This window comes from Protobothrops mucrosquamatus, unplaced genomic scaffold, assembly GCF_001527695.2.
Source record: "Protobothrops mucrosquamatus isolate PMUCROS unplaced genomic scaffold, P.Mucros_1.0 scaffold4156, whole genome shotgun sequence".
Lineage (NCBI taxonomy): Eukaryota > Metazoa > Chordata > Lepidosauria > Squamata > Viperidae > Protobothrops > Protobothrops mucrosquamatus.
Window position 1 is genome coordinate 69,567 of NW_015390082.1, and position 17,043 is coordinate 86,609.

A 17,043-nucleotide genomic window follows, 5' to 3' on the forward strand; every position below is an offset into this window, starting at 1 on the left:
ATATCCTGCAACCCAATCCTGGTTAAAATAAAGTAAGTCTTTAAAAAACAAAAACCTCTTCCCCTTTTTTCTAACGTTTCCTTTTCCTTCCGTGAATTAAGAGCAAGGAACTGTTTGGGGACATCCTGGTTAAATAGAAAAACCAAAGGCTGCTGTTTGTGTGTGTGTGTGAGAGAGAGAGAGAGAGAGGGAGAGAGGGAGAGAGAGAGCGAGAGGGAGAGAGGGAGAGAGGGAGAGGGAGAGGGAGAGAGGGAGAGAGAGAGGGGGGGAGAGAGAGAGAGGGAGAGAGGGAGAGAGGGGGGAAGAGAGGGAGAAAGAGAGAGAGAGAGAGAGAGAGAGGGAAATAGAAGATAGATGATAGATCTGTCCGTCTGTAGGAAGAAGACAGAGAAATATACAGGCGTCCCTTTTTTCCTCCAATATTATTTCCTTCCATTTATTTTATTTTGAAAAGGCGTCTCCTTTATTCCTCCTTCGTATTTCCTTTATTAATTCCTTCATATTTTACGCCTCCTTCGTATTTCCAAACTGCATTAAAAAGAAAAAGAAGGAAAGGAATACGGCGATGGCCAGTGACACCCGGCTTTCCTGAAGCTTCAGCCCAGTTTTAACCCTTGCAGCCCCATGGCAGCGCTGGGGAGGATGAACAACGGGAGAGTTGTGAGTAGCCCCTTCCCCAAGAGATTCCCGGGGGGGGGTTGTTCAGCCTGTCCGTGGGGAGGCTGGAGGCCGTGGGACCCGGGGACGAGGGCCTGCCTCTCAAAGGGCCAGAGACGATGGGAGCCAGGCTGGGCAGCGCCAGAGGGGCGCCCCTCCCAACCCCTGGCCAGCCACACGTAGGGCAGCATTCGCACAACAAGCTTAACCGGGCCTGTGAAAGACCCAGCGGCTTCCTGCAAGGAAGGGCTAAGCCTGGTTAGGGTTAACCCGGAGGATTAGGGGTGGGGGCAATCCTGACAGGTTGCATCAACCCATCCCGTTGGCTTATCTGCTGCCCTCTTTGGTCAACAGAAAAGACGGGGGGGGGAAGGGCTATCTTGAATTTGCACCCCGAAAGTTGACTTATTGTCCCTACACCAGGATTTGGGGGGGTCACTGGAAGGGCTGTAAGGCAGAATCAGGCTGCAGAGACCCTTGTGAAGCGCTCGGGGGAGGGGGCACAATGGAGCCGTCCTGAGAAAGTGCCCTGGAACGGAGGTCCCACCGAAGACCCTCGGCCACACTCGGTGGTCTGGTCCCATCCAACAGCAATACCCGAGAAATTTCATACTCTTCCTCATAAGTTTCCCCCCTCCCCCAGTTCCTATTTAGATGGGGGAGGGCTCCCCCCACCCCCTCCCATTTGACCCTTTCATGCCAAAACACAAAAGCCCAGTCAAGGTAGAAGAGCAGCAACGCTTTGTAAGTCTGTTTAACGTGTGTCAACTCCTTGTGGGCAAGTCTGGATGGGGGGGGGGGGAAGAAATCCGGGAAAAGGGGCGCTGTTCTTCCAAAGGTGGGGGGACCCTTTTTCCTCTGCAGGAAGAGGGAGCAGGTCGATCCTCAATCCTCAGAAAATGCTCCCTCTGGAATTTGCAAAGGGATCTGGAAGGTCGTGATTCGGGCTAATTTGTCAGAAACCAACAGCCTAGGCCCCGCGTGTTTGTTTTGTGTGTGTGTGTGTGTGTGTGTGTGTGTGTGTGTGTGTGTGTGTGTGTGTGTGCATCCTTGGCCACGTGAAGACCTGTGGACTTCAACTCCCAGAATTCCCCTGAAGTCCCCAGGTCTTCCAGTGGCCAAGGATGGACACCCCACCCCACCCCACCCCACCGCCGGCCTAGGCTCCGATGCTTCCACACACCAGCCAGACCAGGTAGGCCCTCTGCGGAGGAGGGGGAAAGAGGCAGCTCTTCTTGGGGACGGGAGACCCTAAGGGAGACCCTCGTGAAGCGCCGCTGCGACCCCCTTCCAAAGCCAAGAGGGACAGGTGGAGGGGCATCCCGTCGGGGCGGGAGCGCGGCCGAGACCCCCGAAAGGGTTAAGGGAGGGGGCGGGGCGGGGCGGAGGGGGGGCTTGGCCGCCGAGCCTCCTGCCGCCGCCTCCGCCTCCTCCGCCGGTCCCAGCCGGCCAAGTATATCTCGCCCGCCCCGTCGCTGCGCCGCCACTTGGCGGGCGGGTGGGCGCAGAGCCGGAGCTGGGGGGTCTGGGCGCCATGGATTACTCCTACCTGAACTCGTACGACTCCTGCATGGCGGCCATGGAGGCGTCGGCCTACGCGGACTTCAGCTCCTGCAGCCAGGCCGGCTCCTTCCAGTACAACCCCATCCGCAGCTCCTTCGCCGCCAGCCCGGCCTGCCCGCCGCTCGCCTCGGCCAGCTGCGCCCTGGGCGCCCTGCGCGACCACCAGCCCTCGCCCTACGCCGCAGGTAGGCGCCGCCGGGGGTGGTGGTGGCGGGGGGAGGCAGGGGAGGATGGGCGCGGGGGTCGAGCCGCCCGGAGTGGAGGCTGGGCCGCCCCGGCTGGCCGGGAACGGGACGCGCAACCGGGGGTTCCTTTCGGGCACCCCGTCCAGTTTCTGCCCGCTGCGCTGCGCTGCGCTTGCCTCTCCTGGCGCTGTCGAGGTTCGGGGAGCCCCGGAGGGTGGCGGGGATGGAGGGCAGGGTCCCGGGGGCTGGAAGGGAAGGGTCTGCTTCGGCCAAGGACCTGCCCCGACGTCTCTGGGGAGCCTTCGCTGCTTCCAAGCAAGTGGGGCAGAGAAGGGGAGGACGGACGGCCCGCGTCCCCCGAACCGGCCGGCCCGTCTGAGTAACGGAGAGGGAACGGGGTCTCCCCAACAGGAGCTTCCCCAGCACTCCGGGAATCCGAGGGGCGCGCAGCCCCCCGCACAGAGTCCGAGGAACGGCCCTCCCGCCCAGTCCCGGATTGGCTCCGGGGGCGCAGCTGGGCAGCCCCGGCCCCCCTAGCCGTCGAAGAGTCGCTCCAGGCGAGCGCTGAGCCGCGCTTTCGGTCGGGGCGCTTCCCGTTCCTTCCAGCCCCAAAACGTGTTTTTTTTTCCCCGCCGGGGAGGGAACTACATTCCGACGGTCGGGAATAGTCTCCGTCACCGTCACCAGGCGCAAAGCGAGGCGTGTTTGCCGGGCGCGCAAGGCGCCACTTTCGCGGGTAACTGAGACTTCGTGGGCTGCTCTCCGCGATTTGCGACACCCCGTCGGAGGGGCGCCTTTTCCGCCCCCCCCCCGACCGGGCCCCGCGTCCGGGGAAGCGCCCTGGCCTTGCTCCGAGGGTCCTGATCCAGCGCAGGGTCTTGATCCCTGGAAGGTGCCCTCCGGTTTTCCTCCGCCAGGAATGCGCTGCCCGCTCAGGAGAGAAGCGATGGGAGTTGTAGTACACCGCTGGTCCGGAAATGGGGCTCCCGGGAGGCCCAACAACCGAGTCGGCGCCACCGGCCCTTTGGGGTCCAGCCGCGGGAATCCGGCCGCCGCGCCGCCCCAATGGATCGCGTCCCTTCGGGCGGATCGGCCCGCCGATTCTGAGCACGGCCCGCTCCCGAGCAGGACTCGGGCTGGGCGGCCGCGTTCGCACGACCTCGGGAACCCGTGACTGGCCGGCGAAGTCGTTCGAGGTTTCGGGAGTCGTTTGAAACCGCGGTTGGGCCGAGTCGGAGACGGAGTCAAAAAAAGAAGCGGCGCCTCTTCCTGGGGAGACCCCTGCCCGTTCGCCCCCGGCCCGGGAAGGGTCCCGCGATTCGGGAAAAGCGCAGCTGAGCAGGAAAGAGGCGCCCCTTGCGCGATCTCAGCCTGTCCGGAGAGGCGCCGAAGATTCGCTAAGTTGGTTTAAGGGCCAAGAGTGGGTTGAGGTTGCGGGTATTAATTTCTCCATTAAGGGATTTATTTACATTTATTTGGGGTTATTTCGTTGGAATCACCTGCCCCGCCCTTTCCACCCTCTGCGTTAGCCGATGAAGGCCGAAACGCGGGGAAAACACACCTGCGCGCCTTGCTTGCCCAGCGTCCCCCTCCCAGGCTCGGGGTCACGCGTGGATCCGAAGCAAGTTGGCCGCGCAGAAAGGAAGAGAGAATCGCCTCACTTAGAAGGGGAACCCCCCTCCCCCTGCGAGGCCCGGGAAATGGGGCGAGAGGGACGCGGGGACGGTAGCTGGGCTGCGCCGAGAGGAAGCGCCTCTGCCCGGGAGCGAACACGCGCGGACTCGGGTTTTCTGGCGCGCGACTTCTTTCAGCATCGGCTCCAGGATTAATTTAAACTGACCATATCGGAGAATAGAATAGAATAGAATAGAATAGAATAGAATAGAATAAAGACTAGACTAGACTAGACTAGAATAGAATAGAATAGAATATAGAAAAGGAATAGAATAGAATAGAAATACAGAATAGACTAGACTAGACTAGACTAGACTAGAATAGAATAGAATAGAATAGAATAGAATAGAATATAGAAAAGGAATAGAATAGAATAGAAATACAGAATAGACTAGACTAGACTAGACTAGACTAGACTAGACTAGAATAGAATAGAATAGAATAGAATATAGAAAAGGAATAGAATAGAATAGAAATACAGAATAGACTAGACTAGACTAGAATAGAATAGAATAGAATAGAATAGAATAGAATAGAATAGAATAGAATATAGAAAAGGAATAGAATAGAATAGAAATACAGAATAGACTAGACTAGACTAGACTAGAATAGAATAGAATAGAATAGAATATAGAAAAGGAATAGAATAGAATAGAATAACAGAGTAGAATAGAATATGAAATAGAATAGAATAGAATAACAGAGTAGAATAGAATATGAAATAGAATAGAATACAATAGAGTAGAATAGAAAATAGAATAGAATTCAAAATAGAATTTAGAATAAAATAGAAATACAGAATATAATAGAATAGAATTACAGAATAGAATTACAAAATAGAATAGAATATTAAATAGAATAGAATAGAATAGAAAATAGAATAGAATTCAGAATAGAATTTAGAATAGAATAGAATATGGGATATAGAATAGAATAGAAGAAATGAAGGCAGAAGCGGCCGGCGCGTGGGAACGGGGCGCCCTCGGATCCACGGAGATGCCTCGCTGCCCGTGGTTTTCCCGACCGGAGGCGCCGCAACCACTCCGAGCGAGGCCGAGGAATCCGGCGAATTGGAGCGCCGCTTAACCGTTCATTTCCCGACAAACGGAAACACGGCACCGCTGCAGGTAGCCAGCCCTCCCCCTTGCCCACTCCCCATTTTATGTCTCTCGTTCTAACCTGGGAGAGAGAGAGAGAGAGAAAGGCGGCGCCACTTCACGCCATTCCCGTGAAGTGGGGTTCTCACAACCCACGAATACACGCAGGACCACCTCCCAAGCTAGCGGTCCGTGCGAATGCGACCGCCAGGCCCTTTCCTTAAACCACAGCTGGCTCAGGAATTCTGGGAGTTGAAGTCCACGAGTCATAAAAGAGCCAAGGTTGCCGACCCCTGCCCTGAACTGAAGCTGCGCAGGGTCCGCGCTAAGCCGCGGGGCCGTTCGCTCGCAACAGCCCGCCTGCTTTCCCTCCGCCTCTTCAATCACCAATTCCAAATGGGCAATTAAATTAAAACCGCATCTGGAACGGGAAAAGGGGGGGGCACAAACCCTTCACCCGTTCCAGCTGGAGGGTCTTTAAATCCGAGCCGTCCCGCGCGCCCTGCCTCGTTTTGCCGAGAAGCGCCGCGCAACGTTCCCGGGCAGAAACGCGCAAAATTCGTGGCTGTCGGCAGTTCTTTCTTTATTCCGTTTGTGAAGGTTGGAAAATTAGCGGGTTTTTTTTTTCCTGCGCGGGTCGGTCTCCACCATTTCCCGCAGGAAGTCTTGGAAAAAAAACCCCCGCCCCGCACTCCGGGAAGGAAACTCCGGGCAAGAGTGACTGTGACAGCGCAGGAATTTTCTCCTCCTCCAAAAAGCGATTCCCACGATGCAGAGGTTCAAGGAAATCCTTTGCTTTTTGGGTGGGTGGGTGGGTGGGTGGGTGAGAGAGGGGGACGCAGCATCCCTTCGCATCAAGCCAGCTCCAGATTTGAGCATCTGCTTCGCAATTAGGGTTAAGAACCACAATTCCTTGATGCTCTTGGTGGTTCTTGTGTTCCCAGTAACGTTTGGTTTCTAGGGAGCAACCTCTGAGTAGCGGTGGAGGAGAATACTTGTAGCTTCAGGTTGAATTGTGGGCTCCTTGGTGCTCTCTGAGCTGGGTGGGTTTTTTTGCAGACGTTTCATCACCCAATACTGATGGTGTTCCCTAGTAGGGTGATGAAACGTCTGCAAGAAAACCACCCAGCTCAGAGAGCGCCAAGGATCCCACAGTCCTTCCTTCCTTCCTTCCTTCCTTCCTTCCTTCCTTCCTTCCTTCCTTTCGTCTTTCCTTCCTTCCTTCCTTCCTTCCTTCCTTCCTTCCTTCCTTCCTTCCTTCCTTCCTTCCTTCCTCCCTCCCTCCCTCCCTTCCTTCCTTCCTTCCTTCCTTCCTCCCTCCCTCCCTCCCTCCCTCCCTCCTTTCCTTCCTTCCTTCCTTCCTTCCTTCCTTCCTTCCAGCACTGATGATGTTCCCTAGTTGGGTCATGAAACGTCTGCAAAAAAGCTCAGAGAGCACCAGGGACCCCACAAACCTTTATGTTTTCTGCTGGGCACCTTCAGCAATGGGGGTGAGCCCCGCAGCTGGCCTTGGCATCCATTTCCTTCACTGATGCCAACGTGTTGGCAGTATGTGCTGGGCTACAATTCCTACCAATAAAAAATAATATTTGCGGCCCAGGGTTGAAATGAGGGATCCTGGGTGCTCCCTGAGCTGGGTGGGTTTTCTTGCAGATGTTTCATGACCCAACTAGGGAACATCATCAGTGCTGGAAGGAAGGAAGGAAGGAAGGAAGGAAGGAAGGAAGGAAGGAAGGAAGGAAGGAAGGAAGGAAGGAAGGAAGGAAAGACTGTGGGTTCCTTGGTGCTCTCTGAGCTTGGTGGTTTCCTTGCAGACGTTTCATGACCCAACTAGGGAACATCATCAGCGCTAGAAGGGAGTGGAGTTTGGGATGGTGGGAGGAGGGGGGGAGGCTGTGAGGTCCTTGGTGCTCTCTGAGTTTGGTTGTTTTTCTTGAGACGTTTCATTACCCCACTAGCTAACATGATCAGGGCTAGCTCAGAGAGCCCCAAGGACCTCACAATTCCTACCCAACGCTTATAATCTGAAGAGAGCCGGGATGGATCACTGGGCGGAACCAGGATCCCCAAACTAGCCTACCCCCCCTCCCGCGCGCGCAGCCTCCCCTCCCGGGGGTCCTAAGCCGCACCCTCTTTTCTTCCTCTCTCTCCGCCCCCCCCCTCCAGTCCCGTACAAGTTCTTCTCGGACCCCTCCACCATCAACGAGAAGAGGAAGCAGCGGAGGATCCGGACCACCTTCACCAGCTCGCAGCTGAAGGAGCTGGAGAGGGTCTTCGCCGAGACCCACTACCCGGACATCTACACCCGGGAAGAGCTGGCCCTCAAGATCGACCTCACCGAGGCCCGAGTGCAGGTGAGTCGCTGGGGAGGGGCGGCGGGGGCGGCCTGACACACACACACACACACACACACACACACACACACACACACACCCCGGCCCCGGCCTTGGAGCGGCTGCGGGAACCCTCGCCCTCCCCTTCCTTCTGCGCCCCCCCCTCGCCAGGGTCAGGGGCCAACTAGGGTGGGGGAGGAGCTTCCTCTGTCGGGGGGGGAGGGGCTCATCTTCCTCCCCCCCCCGCCGTCGCCCCTCATCACCCTTTGAGCCCGGGAGAAATTGAAAATGGATTTCAGACTCTTTAACGGGGTCTCCCCAATTCCTGGCAAAGAGTAATAATAATAATAATAATAATAATAATAATAATAATAATAATAACAACAACAACAACAACAACAACAACAACAACAACAATAATAATAATAATAATAATAATAATAATAATAATAATAATAATAATAATAATAGTTGGAAGGGACCTTGGAGGTCATCTAGTCCAACCCCCTGCTCAGGCAGGAAACCCTATACCATTTCAGACAAAGGGCTGTCCAGTCTCTTCTTAAAAACTTCCAGTGTTGGAGCATTCACCGCTTCTGGAGGCAGGTGGTTCCACTGGTTAATTGTTCTAACTGTCAGAAAGTTTCTCCTTAGTTCTAGGTTGCTTCTCTCCTTGATTAGTTTCCACCCGTTGCTTCTTGTCCTGCCTTCAGGCACTTTGGAGAAGAGCTTGACTGCCTCTTCTTTGGGGCAGCCCCTGAGATACTGGAAGACTGCTATCCTGTCCCCCCCCCTCTTCCTTCTCTTCATTAAACTGGACAGACCCAATTCCAGCAACCGTTCCTTATATGTTTCAGCCTCCAGTCCCCTGATCATCTTTGTTGCTCTTCTCTGCACTCTTTCCAGAATCTCAACCTCTTTTTTACATTGCGGTGACCAATGTATTTAATTTCGAGGGGGAAAAAAGAAACCAACAGTCCAGCTGCCTTTGGGAAAAAAGCCCTTTTTAGTTTTCTTGTAGAAGTTTCCTTTCCCAGCTAGGAAGCATCAACGTTTTATTTCATCATTATATTTCCTTTCATTGCACGGTTTTTCGGAACCCCTTCGGTTCAAATGTGGCTTTTGAAAACGCTTAGTTAGCGCCTTTATTTCAACGGAATCTCTCGTGTTGATTTAATCCTCTGATCCTAGTTAGCAATTTATACGGCGGCGTTAAACAGATACAGCTATCAGCTTAATAGCGACTCAATTTTTCCTTTGCAAGCTAAGAACGCGTTGTTCATCATTCTGCAAGTCACTGGAAATCCCACGGTTTACCCATACGGTTTTACTAACTGCATTTTGTTCATTTGCATTTCTCTAATTGCGTTTTGCTAATTTCTCCTTTGGAAAGTCGTGTTACTTTCCTGGCTTAAATTCTTTTAGAAAAAAATAATAATAAAAAGCAACAACTCAAAAGCCTCGGAGGATCGCAACAGATTAAAACGATAGACACAACAATAAAATAAATACAAGAACAACAGTAACAATAAATCAACCATAATAGACACAAAGTAGAGGTCAGGAAAGCTTAGCTCCGGGCGAAAAGCCAGTGTCTATAAAACTCCTTTTTAAAAAAAAAAAGGGTGGGGGAGAAAGCTTTACAGACCTGGGGGGCAAGCAGCCACAAAGTGAGGAGGGGGCCCTGAGGAGCATGGCACAGTTTTCGTTCTGGATTCCAGTTTGGCAGGAGTTTAAAATTGCAGAATTTTAAAACTCCCTGCAAAAATGGCAGATTCCAAGATCGCAGAAATTAAAAACCCAGGTTTTTAATTTAACGTTCTCTGCAGCAGCTCTGGGGAGGGTGTGTGTGTGTGTGTGTCTGCCGAGCAGAAAAAAAAAGCGAATTTATAAATTGCAAAATATTATTTGTCAATTGTTGTTTGTTAAAATATATATATATATATATTGTGTTATTTATTATTTCTTGTGGCTATTTGTAAAAAAACAACGAAGGCTGGATAGATAAAACAAACAAACAAACAAACAAATAATATATAAATATAAATAAATAAAATAAATAAATGTCCTTTCGGGGGGGGGGGGGAGAGAGGCAGGATGAAGGGAAGAGCCGCTTGTGGGCTCTTCCCGTTTGTGTTCCCCTCCCCTCCTCAGATCCGTTTCTGTTTTAACAGGAATTCTTAAGGCTGGTTGTTAAAGGGCTGATCTCCAAATGTCATTTTCTGCCCCCTCCCTCACTTACAAAGCCCACCCTCCTTTTCTCCTCTACGGCAGAGATCGCAAATAATAATTTGGGGGGCTGCTTTTAATTCTGATTTTAATCTTTTGCTGCCCATTTTGAAATGGGCAGGTCATGTAAATTTGATAAATAAATAAATACATTTGCCAAAGGGAAAAATTCGGACATTTTATTTGTCAGGTTGAAGAAGTTCCTCGGGATAAAAATGATTTAAGTAAGGCTGGTTAGTAAGTTTGGGATAAAAAACCATTTTAAAACGATTGCAGGGAGTCAGACGGGGGGGGGGGAAAGGGGGGGTGACACGAATTCTCCCTCCCCACGTTAGAAAGTCAGTTTCAAACTAATCTTGTTGCTTTTAGGTAAAAATGATAAACGCCAAAATATTATTGCTGTGCCAAATAATAATAATAATAATAATAATAATAATAATAATAATAATAATAATAATAATAGTAGTAGTAGTAGTAGTAATAATAATAATAATAATATAATAATAATAATAACAAACAACAACAAACAACAAACAACAAACAACAAACAACAACAACAACAACAACAACAACAACAATAACAATAACAATAATAATAATAATAATAATAATAATAATAATAATAATAATAATAATAATAATAATAATAATAATAATAATAATAATAATAATAACTTAACTTTTTCCCCAAAACATTGCTGGGAAAAATTGCTTTTTTGTTATTATTTTTATCAGAGAAACCACAAATTTTGCTGATATTCTCTGGAAAGGTGGGGCTGTGCATGAAATGGCTTGTGGGTTTTGCCTTCCTTCTGAGTCCAATTTCTCCAAGCCGTTTGGCTTTCTTTATAGCTAAAGAGAAAACTTCCACCTCATCTAATCAGGAAAAAAAACAGAGACAGAAAGATATAAACCCCTCCTGCAACGAAATAAATTCTGCAGAAATAAAATACACTTTAAAAGCCTAGCGAAAGAAAAAGGGAAAATTCTCCCGAGATTCGGAGAGAGAAAAAAACCTCTTGTTTCGCAGGATTTCAATTTTTATACGTCTATGCAATGTTATATATTATTTTAACGTGAACACATGAAGAACCGCGTTTGTAAAAAAATACGTGGGGTTCGTAGGGGTCCATTTACATTTCAAATATGGCCATTTGTGTTGCAAATACACACCGCTGCCTTTTCAAAAAGCCAGCGGGGAGAAGCAGGCAGCGGAGATGGGAGACCTCCGTGTGTCCGGCAGTTAAGGGGGTGGGGGCAAGGGGGCTACTGTCATAGCTGCGGCCATCCTGCCTGTATGGTAGAAGAGAACATTTGAATTGGGGGGTGGTCCCTGGTGTTCTCTGAGCTGGGTGGTTTTCTTGGAGACGTTTTGTGATCCAATTAGATAACTTCATCAGTGGTGGGGTTTGTGGAGAGGAGGAGGAGGAGAAAGAGGATATTGGATCCTTAGTGCTCTCTGATCTTGCTGTCTTCTTGCAGACCTTTCATGACCCAACTAGGGAACATCATCAGTGCTAGAAGGGGGGAGGAGGAGGAGGAGGAGGAGGAGGAGGAGGAGGAGGAGGAGAACTGTGGGGTCCTTGGTGCTCTCTGAGCTTGGTGGGTTTTCTTGCAGACATTTCATGACCTAACTAGGTAACATCGTCAGTGCTAGAAGGAAGGGAGGTTTGTTCTCCATTTATGTCCAATAGCTTTCCTGGACAGTGTAGATTGGGGAGCTGTTTTATTCCCGGCAGTTTCTTGATTAGATAGGCTGGACCAGAACAGGTCCTCTCCAGCATCCAACATCCAGATAAGCAGGGCTTAATACCCGACAAACCATAAAGCAGAAAACAACCAGGAACTACCAGGAAGAAACCAACATGGGCCGGGTCAGCCGCTTGGGTATAAATGGGGGGCCAGCCCCTCCCTCCTCCAGCGCTGACGATGTTACCTAGCTGGGTCACGAAAGGGGATGTCCAAGCTCAGAGAGCGCCCAGGTCCTCCCATCCTGGTTGTATCTGGGGGAGTAAATCTGTCCTCTCCCGGTTTAGGTCTGGTTCCAGAACCGCCGGGCCAAGTTTCGGAAGCAAGAACGGGCCTCCAACGCCAAAGGGCAGAACAACGGCAACAACAGCGGCAACGGCTCGGCGGCCAGCAAGAAGCCGGACCCCCGGTCCTCCTCCGAAGATGACGAGTCCAAGGAGTCCAACTGCAGCCCCACGCCGGATAGCACGGCCTCCCTGCCTGCTGCCGGGGGCCTGAACAGTCCGGCCGACAGCCTGAGCCCCAGCCCTGGCACGGGGCAGCCAGGCCTGGGTGCCGGGCACGTCACCCCCAGCCTCAAGTCCCCCCTGTGGGCGGGCGTGAGCACCAGCAACGGGGGCACCAACACGGCCGAGCTGCTGAAGGCCTGGCAGCCCTCGGAAGCCGCCATGCCCGGACCTTTCTCCGGCGTCCTGTCCTCCTTCCACAGGAAGCCAACTCCACTCAAGGCCAACCTCTTCTAACGGAAGCACAACCACATGCTGCTGACCCACAACAGCCCCTTCCCTCCCATCACTGCCAGAGGTCCTGTCCTGCTGCCCCACGGGTGGGGAGTCATCTCGAACTCAAAAGAGCGGCGGTTTCTCTTGACTTCCTGGCCAAGCCACCTCTGAAATGGCTTCAAACGGTTCTGAACAACGACGATCACCACATCCTCTGTTTTTTTGTTGAGACCTCTTCTCATCTCCTGCCCTATTGGGGGGGGGAACCATGAATGGATCACCCAGTCCTCCAGTCTGCGTGAAGGGCTTCAATGCGCATCTTGGGTGGTGGATCTGCCCCATCTTCTTAATGATGGTCAACTTAGGAGTTGGTGGATCAACCGAGCTTCTCCCTTGCTCCACGAAGCTGCTCAAGATGCTTATATTGGGGCATGAGGAAGACTAACGTAGTGTCCACCAGACTGGCTGGACTACAGATCCTCTCATCCCCTGCCCAAGCGTTCACTAGGTTGTGGATGAGGGAAGATGAAGTCCAGCACATCAGCTTGGGTGAAGAGCGCCTGTTTATCTACGGCTGGGTTGGGGTCAGCAACATCAACCAAGAAGGAGATGTCTGCTGAGCTTGGTGGCACTTGTGGACTTCACAAAACGTGACAGGGAGGACTTCAGGTTGACTGACAGCTGGTGGGCTAAGAACTTTGAGGGTGGTCAGGTGACAAGAGACAGCTGTGGAATTCCCGCAGCCCTTGGGCTTCAGGAGACTGGCTGAGTGGATGAACCCATCTCTGCAAGGACTCTACATCCGCCCCCCAAGACGGAGGAAGGACTGTGCCCTCCTTTCACCCCACACTTCCCCCCTTCTCTTTCTTTTCCTCCTTGTGGACTCTGGGCTTCTGTCTAGCAATGGGGTGAAGGTCCTGTCTCCCCCTCTTGAATCTTCAACAGTCGGAGATGGAAAAAGGCCACGAGGCAAGACAATTGTCCTCTATTTATATTCCCACAACCTTCCTGGTCTTACCGTGCTCCAGTTCAGAAGCCTCCAAAGAGCTGGGGTGTGTGTGTGTGTGTGTGTGCTACAGAATCCAGAATGTCGGAATTGAAAGGGACTTTGGAGGTCTTCTAGTCCAACCATCTGCCTGAGCAGGATACCTACGCTGGGCCAGACAAATGGCTGTCCAGTCTCTTCTTGAAGTAAGGGCTTCCTGGATAGAACTTGGCTATTTTTTTTTCCTGGTGGAGAAGATGACTTGTCTCTCTGCCCCAGTGGACAGAGAGAGGACATCTCTGGAGCTTCTTGTAGAAGAGGAGAAGAGACCTCCGGATGAGGACAACATGTCATTCCTCCTTGACACTCCCTTTGACTTGGGGTCGACCCATCTCGGGGACCTCACCCCCCCATCAAAGCTGGCACCAGCCAGAGCACAAAACAACTCAAAGAAGTTGTCCAAGTGGAGAGACCTGGCTTATAGAATCGCCAAGAGTTGGAAATGACCGGATGGATATCACCGCCACCGCCGCCATCATCATGAACCTCACAAAAAGGGAGGGAAGACATCCTTCTTGAGGTCAGACACCCATAATGCAAAGATGACTGAGATCTGAACGGGGGTCTTGCTATTTTGGGGAGGGGGGGGTCTTGCTACCTGAACAGAGGTCTTGTTTCAATCATTTTCTTCCTCAACATTAATGGATTTTATGCCCCATTCACAGATTGGACAGGGAATGACCACAGGGTGAAGGTCCAGCTGGGCTAACCTTGCTTTAGAGCAGGGCCTTGGGGTGTCACCCACCCACCCCAAATCCTACCCTGAGGACATCAAAGAAGAACCAGTGAAGCAGGACCAGAGATGTCAGAAGCTTCTTCTGGAAATGGTTGATTTATGGCAGCCTGGAGATGAAACCGTTGCTGATCTTCAGGAGGGAAACCAAATTCCACGAGGAGAAGGCTGCACAGAGTGTCCACCATAAGACCTGCATCCCACAAACTTGTGTCCATAAAGCTGTGCCCTCCCTGTTTGAAAATATCCAAACTTTCCAGGTTGGTGTCCCAACTTGGGACCTTGCTATGAACAGGAAGCTCCTGGAGAACCTCAACAGCTCCTGTTCTTTCCAGTGCTGATGGGTTTTGAAGGTTCAGTTGTGTTGGCCTTCAACTCCTGCCATCCCTTCAGGTTGACCAGAAGGACTTGGGCAGAACGCAGAACACAACAACTGTTCCCGCCCGTTGCTTTCTGAGAGGAAAATGGCTCTGTGACAGGAGATCCGTAGGCTTCGTCTACAAGGTTCTAACAAGGGTTCAGCAAGCCACAACACAACACCAACCCCAGGAGAAATCTAACCGATGATGTGCAAATTCAGCCACTTGGTATTGGGTGATCTCTGTGAGGATGTTTGGTGAACCCAGCTGCTCTCCCCCCGTTGGTCTGGGCCTCTTCGCACCCCATCGCTCGACCTCGAACGATGCCTACTTCCAGAAGGACCTAGTCTGTGGTTCTGGAAGCTCAGAACTCAGCTCTTGAAGAGAACTTGGCCCACAGTATCCTTCCAGTTCCTTTTGAAGACCAAGGCAGCAGAACGTCTTTAGTAGAGACAGCAAGCTCTCCTGTTTGGACCTTCAGCCTCAATACCATCATGCAAAAATCCTAGAGATGGGAGACAGGTGAGATGCACCTGGACAAACACAAATCTCCTGCAAAGGTGCTGGTGGTCCTTGATGGACAGTGATTCTCTCTAATGGGTGGGCTCTACTGTCCATTGCTGCCAACCTGGTGCCACTGTGGGTGATGCAGACACAGCTCTAAGATGGGAAGCATCAGCAGGTACCCTTAGATGCCTCCTACTCTTTGAGGATGATGGTCCTGCTGTGGCTACAGCGGCTGGGTGGAGAGGGCTCTTGGAAGTCCCTTCTGTTTTGGGAAGACCCACCTGGGAAGGGAAAAAACTGCCCAGCACTTGCTTCGGGACAGAACTTCAAGTCTATGTTGACACTTCTCACATGGGCAGAAGTTCTGGCTTTCCAGCCAAAGTGTTGCTGAAAGAGGTCCATCTCTGCCAAGGTCCGGCCAAGGTTGGAGGGCTTTGGGGCTGCCTTGCAGAGGAGAGGGTCCAAGGGAGCAAATGATCTGGCCACCTCCTCCCAAGAACATGAAGGCCCCAAGCGTCAAAGCCGACAGCAGCTGAGGAGACAGGACCTTCTCAGAAGCTCCTGTCTTCTCGTGAGTGAGGTGGAGAGAGGTCCCTCTTCCCTCTTCATGGCGCTGCCTTGGCAGACAAAGGCCACATTTGGCCCACCTCACCAGGAGCCCACGGATTTCACTCTGGCTTGGCCACGGAATCAGGCTGAAGCTGCGACCGACCAGGAGTGACCAGCATGTGTGGTCTTTGCACCACACATCCAAGCAAGTGGGTTAAACGTCCCCTCTGGCTGTGAAGCTTGGTGGTGGTTAATCTTGGGTGGCCTTGTGTGTCTGTGTGCATGCGGTTTCGTGGGTGTGGCTGCCGGACACATTGTGGTAAATTAGCAGAAGAGAATCTCTGGAGCCCAGGGTTGAGCGGTGGGGGTCCTGGCTGAGGAATTCTGGGAGTTGAAGTCCAGAAGTCTTAAAGTTGCCAAGTTTGGGGACCCCTGGTATAGAGGTATAGAGAGGATGGGACCCAACATCCCTTCAACAAAGGCAGAGGGCAAAAACACAGTGGGCAGAGCAGGCTCTCCGGGTATTAATCACCCCCCCCCCTCGGGGGTCTTTGCAGCAGGAGACGGCACCCATGGCTCCCAGGGAGATTTCTCTAAAGTTCCTCCACCTTGGCCACTGGAAGACTTGTGGACTTCAACTCCCAGAATTCCCCAGCCAGAGANGAGTTCTGAATATGGAGACTGCCTTTCACGGAAGGAGGAGGAGGAGGAGGAGGAGGAGGAGGAGGAGGAGGAGGGAAACAAAAAGAAGAAATGGGCCAACTTTTTCCCCAAAAAAGTCTGGCCCAGTCCTCTTTCTTCCTCTCAATCCGCCATTTTTGCGTTCCTCCTGTTTTTGTTTTTTTTCCCCCCTCCTTGCCATCCGGCCAGTTTCTTCATTTCAGTGTGTGTCCTGCGTATGATTGTTTATTGATGGAACGGGGTTTACCGCCACAAAAGTGCAAGCGGCCTTTGGGAAAAAGAGGGATTAAAGCAGGGGTCTTCCAACTTGGCCCTTTGATGACTTGTGGACTTCAATTCCCAGAATTCCTCAGCCAGGCACGCGTGCCTGGCTGAGGAATTCTGGGAGTTGAAGTCCACAAGTCATCAAAGGGCCAGGTGGAAGACCCCTGGACTTCAACTCCCAGAATTCCTCAGCCAGGCACGCTGGCTGAGGAATTCTGGGAGTTGAAGTCCACAAGTCATCAAAGGGCCAGGTGGAAGACCCCTGGACTTCAACTCCCAGAATTCCTCAGCCAGGCACGCTGGCTGAGGAATTCTGGGAGTTGAAGTCCACAAGTCATCAAAGGGCCAAGTTGGAAGACCCCTGTATTAAAGCCACTTGGAAGACTTGTGGACTTCAATTCCCAGAATTCCCCAGCCAACCCTAACCCTAACTCATGGCTGATTGGGGAATTCTGGGAGTTGAATTCCACAAGTCATCAAAGGGCCAAGTTGGAAGATCCCTGTATTAAAGCCACTTGGAAGACTTGTGGACTTCAACTCCCAGAATCCCCAGCCAACCCTAACCCTAACTCATGGCTGGCTGGAGAATTCTGGGAGTTGAAGTCCACAAGTCATCAAAGGGCCAAGTTGGAAGATCCCTGTATTAAAGCCACTTGGAAGACTTGTGGACTTCAATTCCCAGAATTCCGCAGCCAA

General features: G+C 51.7%; 1 protein-coding gene across 1 annotated transcript; it reads left to right on the forward strand.

Moving 5' to 3' along the window:
* The first annotated feature begins 2,188 nt into the window (after window positions 1-2,188).
* Window positions 2,189-12,230, forward strand: PHOX2A (paired like homeobox 2A). Its single transcript, XM_015828015.2, has 3 exons — window positions 2,189-2,405; window positions 7,343-7,530; window positions 11,775-12,230. The coding sequence occupies exons 1-3, from the start codon at window positions 2,192-2,194 to the stop codon at window positions 12,228-12,230; spliced, it is 858 nt and encodes a 285-aa protein (XP_015683501.1). The 5' UTR covers window positions 2,189-2,191.
* The last annotated feature ends 4,813 nt before the right edge of the window (window positions 12,231-17,043 follow it).

Bases quoted from the DNA above. Each gene is read 5' to 3' on its own strand.
- PHOX2A (XM_015828015.2), top strand. From the start codon at position 2,192: ATGGATTACTCCTACCTGAACTCGTACGACTCCTGCATGGCGGCCATG. The intron at 2,406-7,342 runs GTAGGCGCCGCC...CCCCCCCTCCAG, and splicing joins GCCCTCGCCCTACGCCGCAG to TCCCGTACAAGTTCTTCTCG. The intron at 7,531-11,774 runs GTGAGTCGCTGG...CTCCCGGTTTAG, and splicing joins TCACCGAGGCCCGAGTGCAG to GTCTGGTTCCAGAACCGCCG.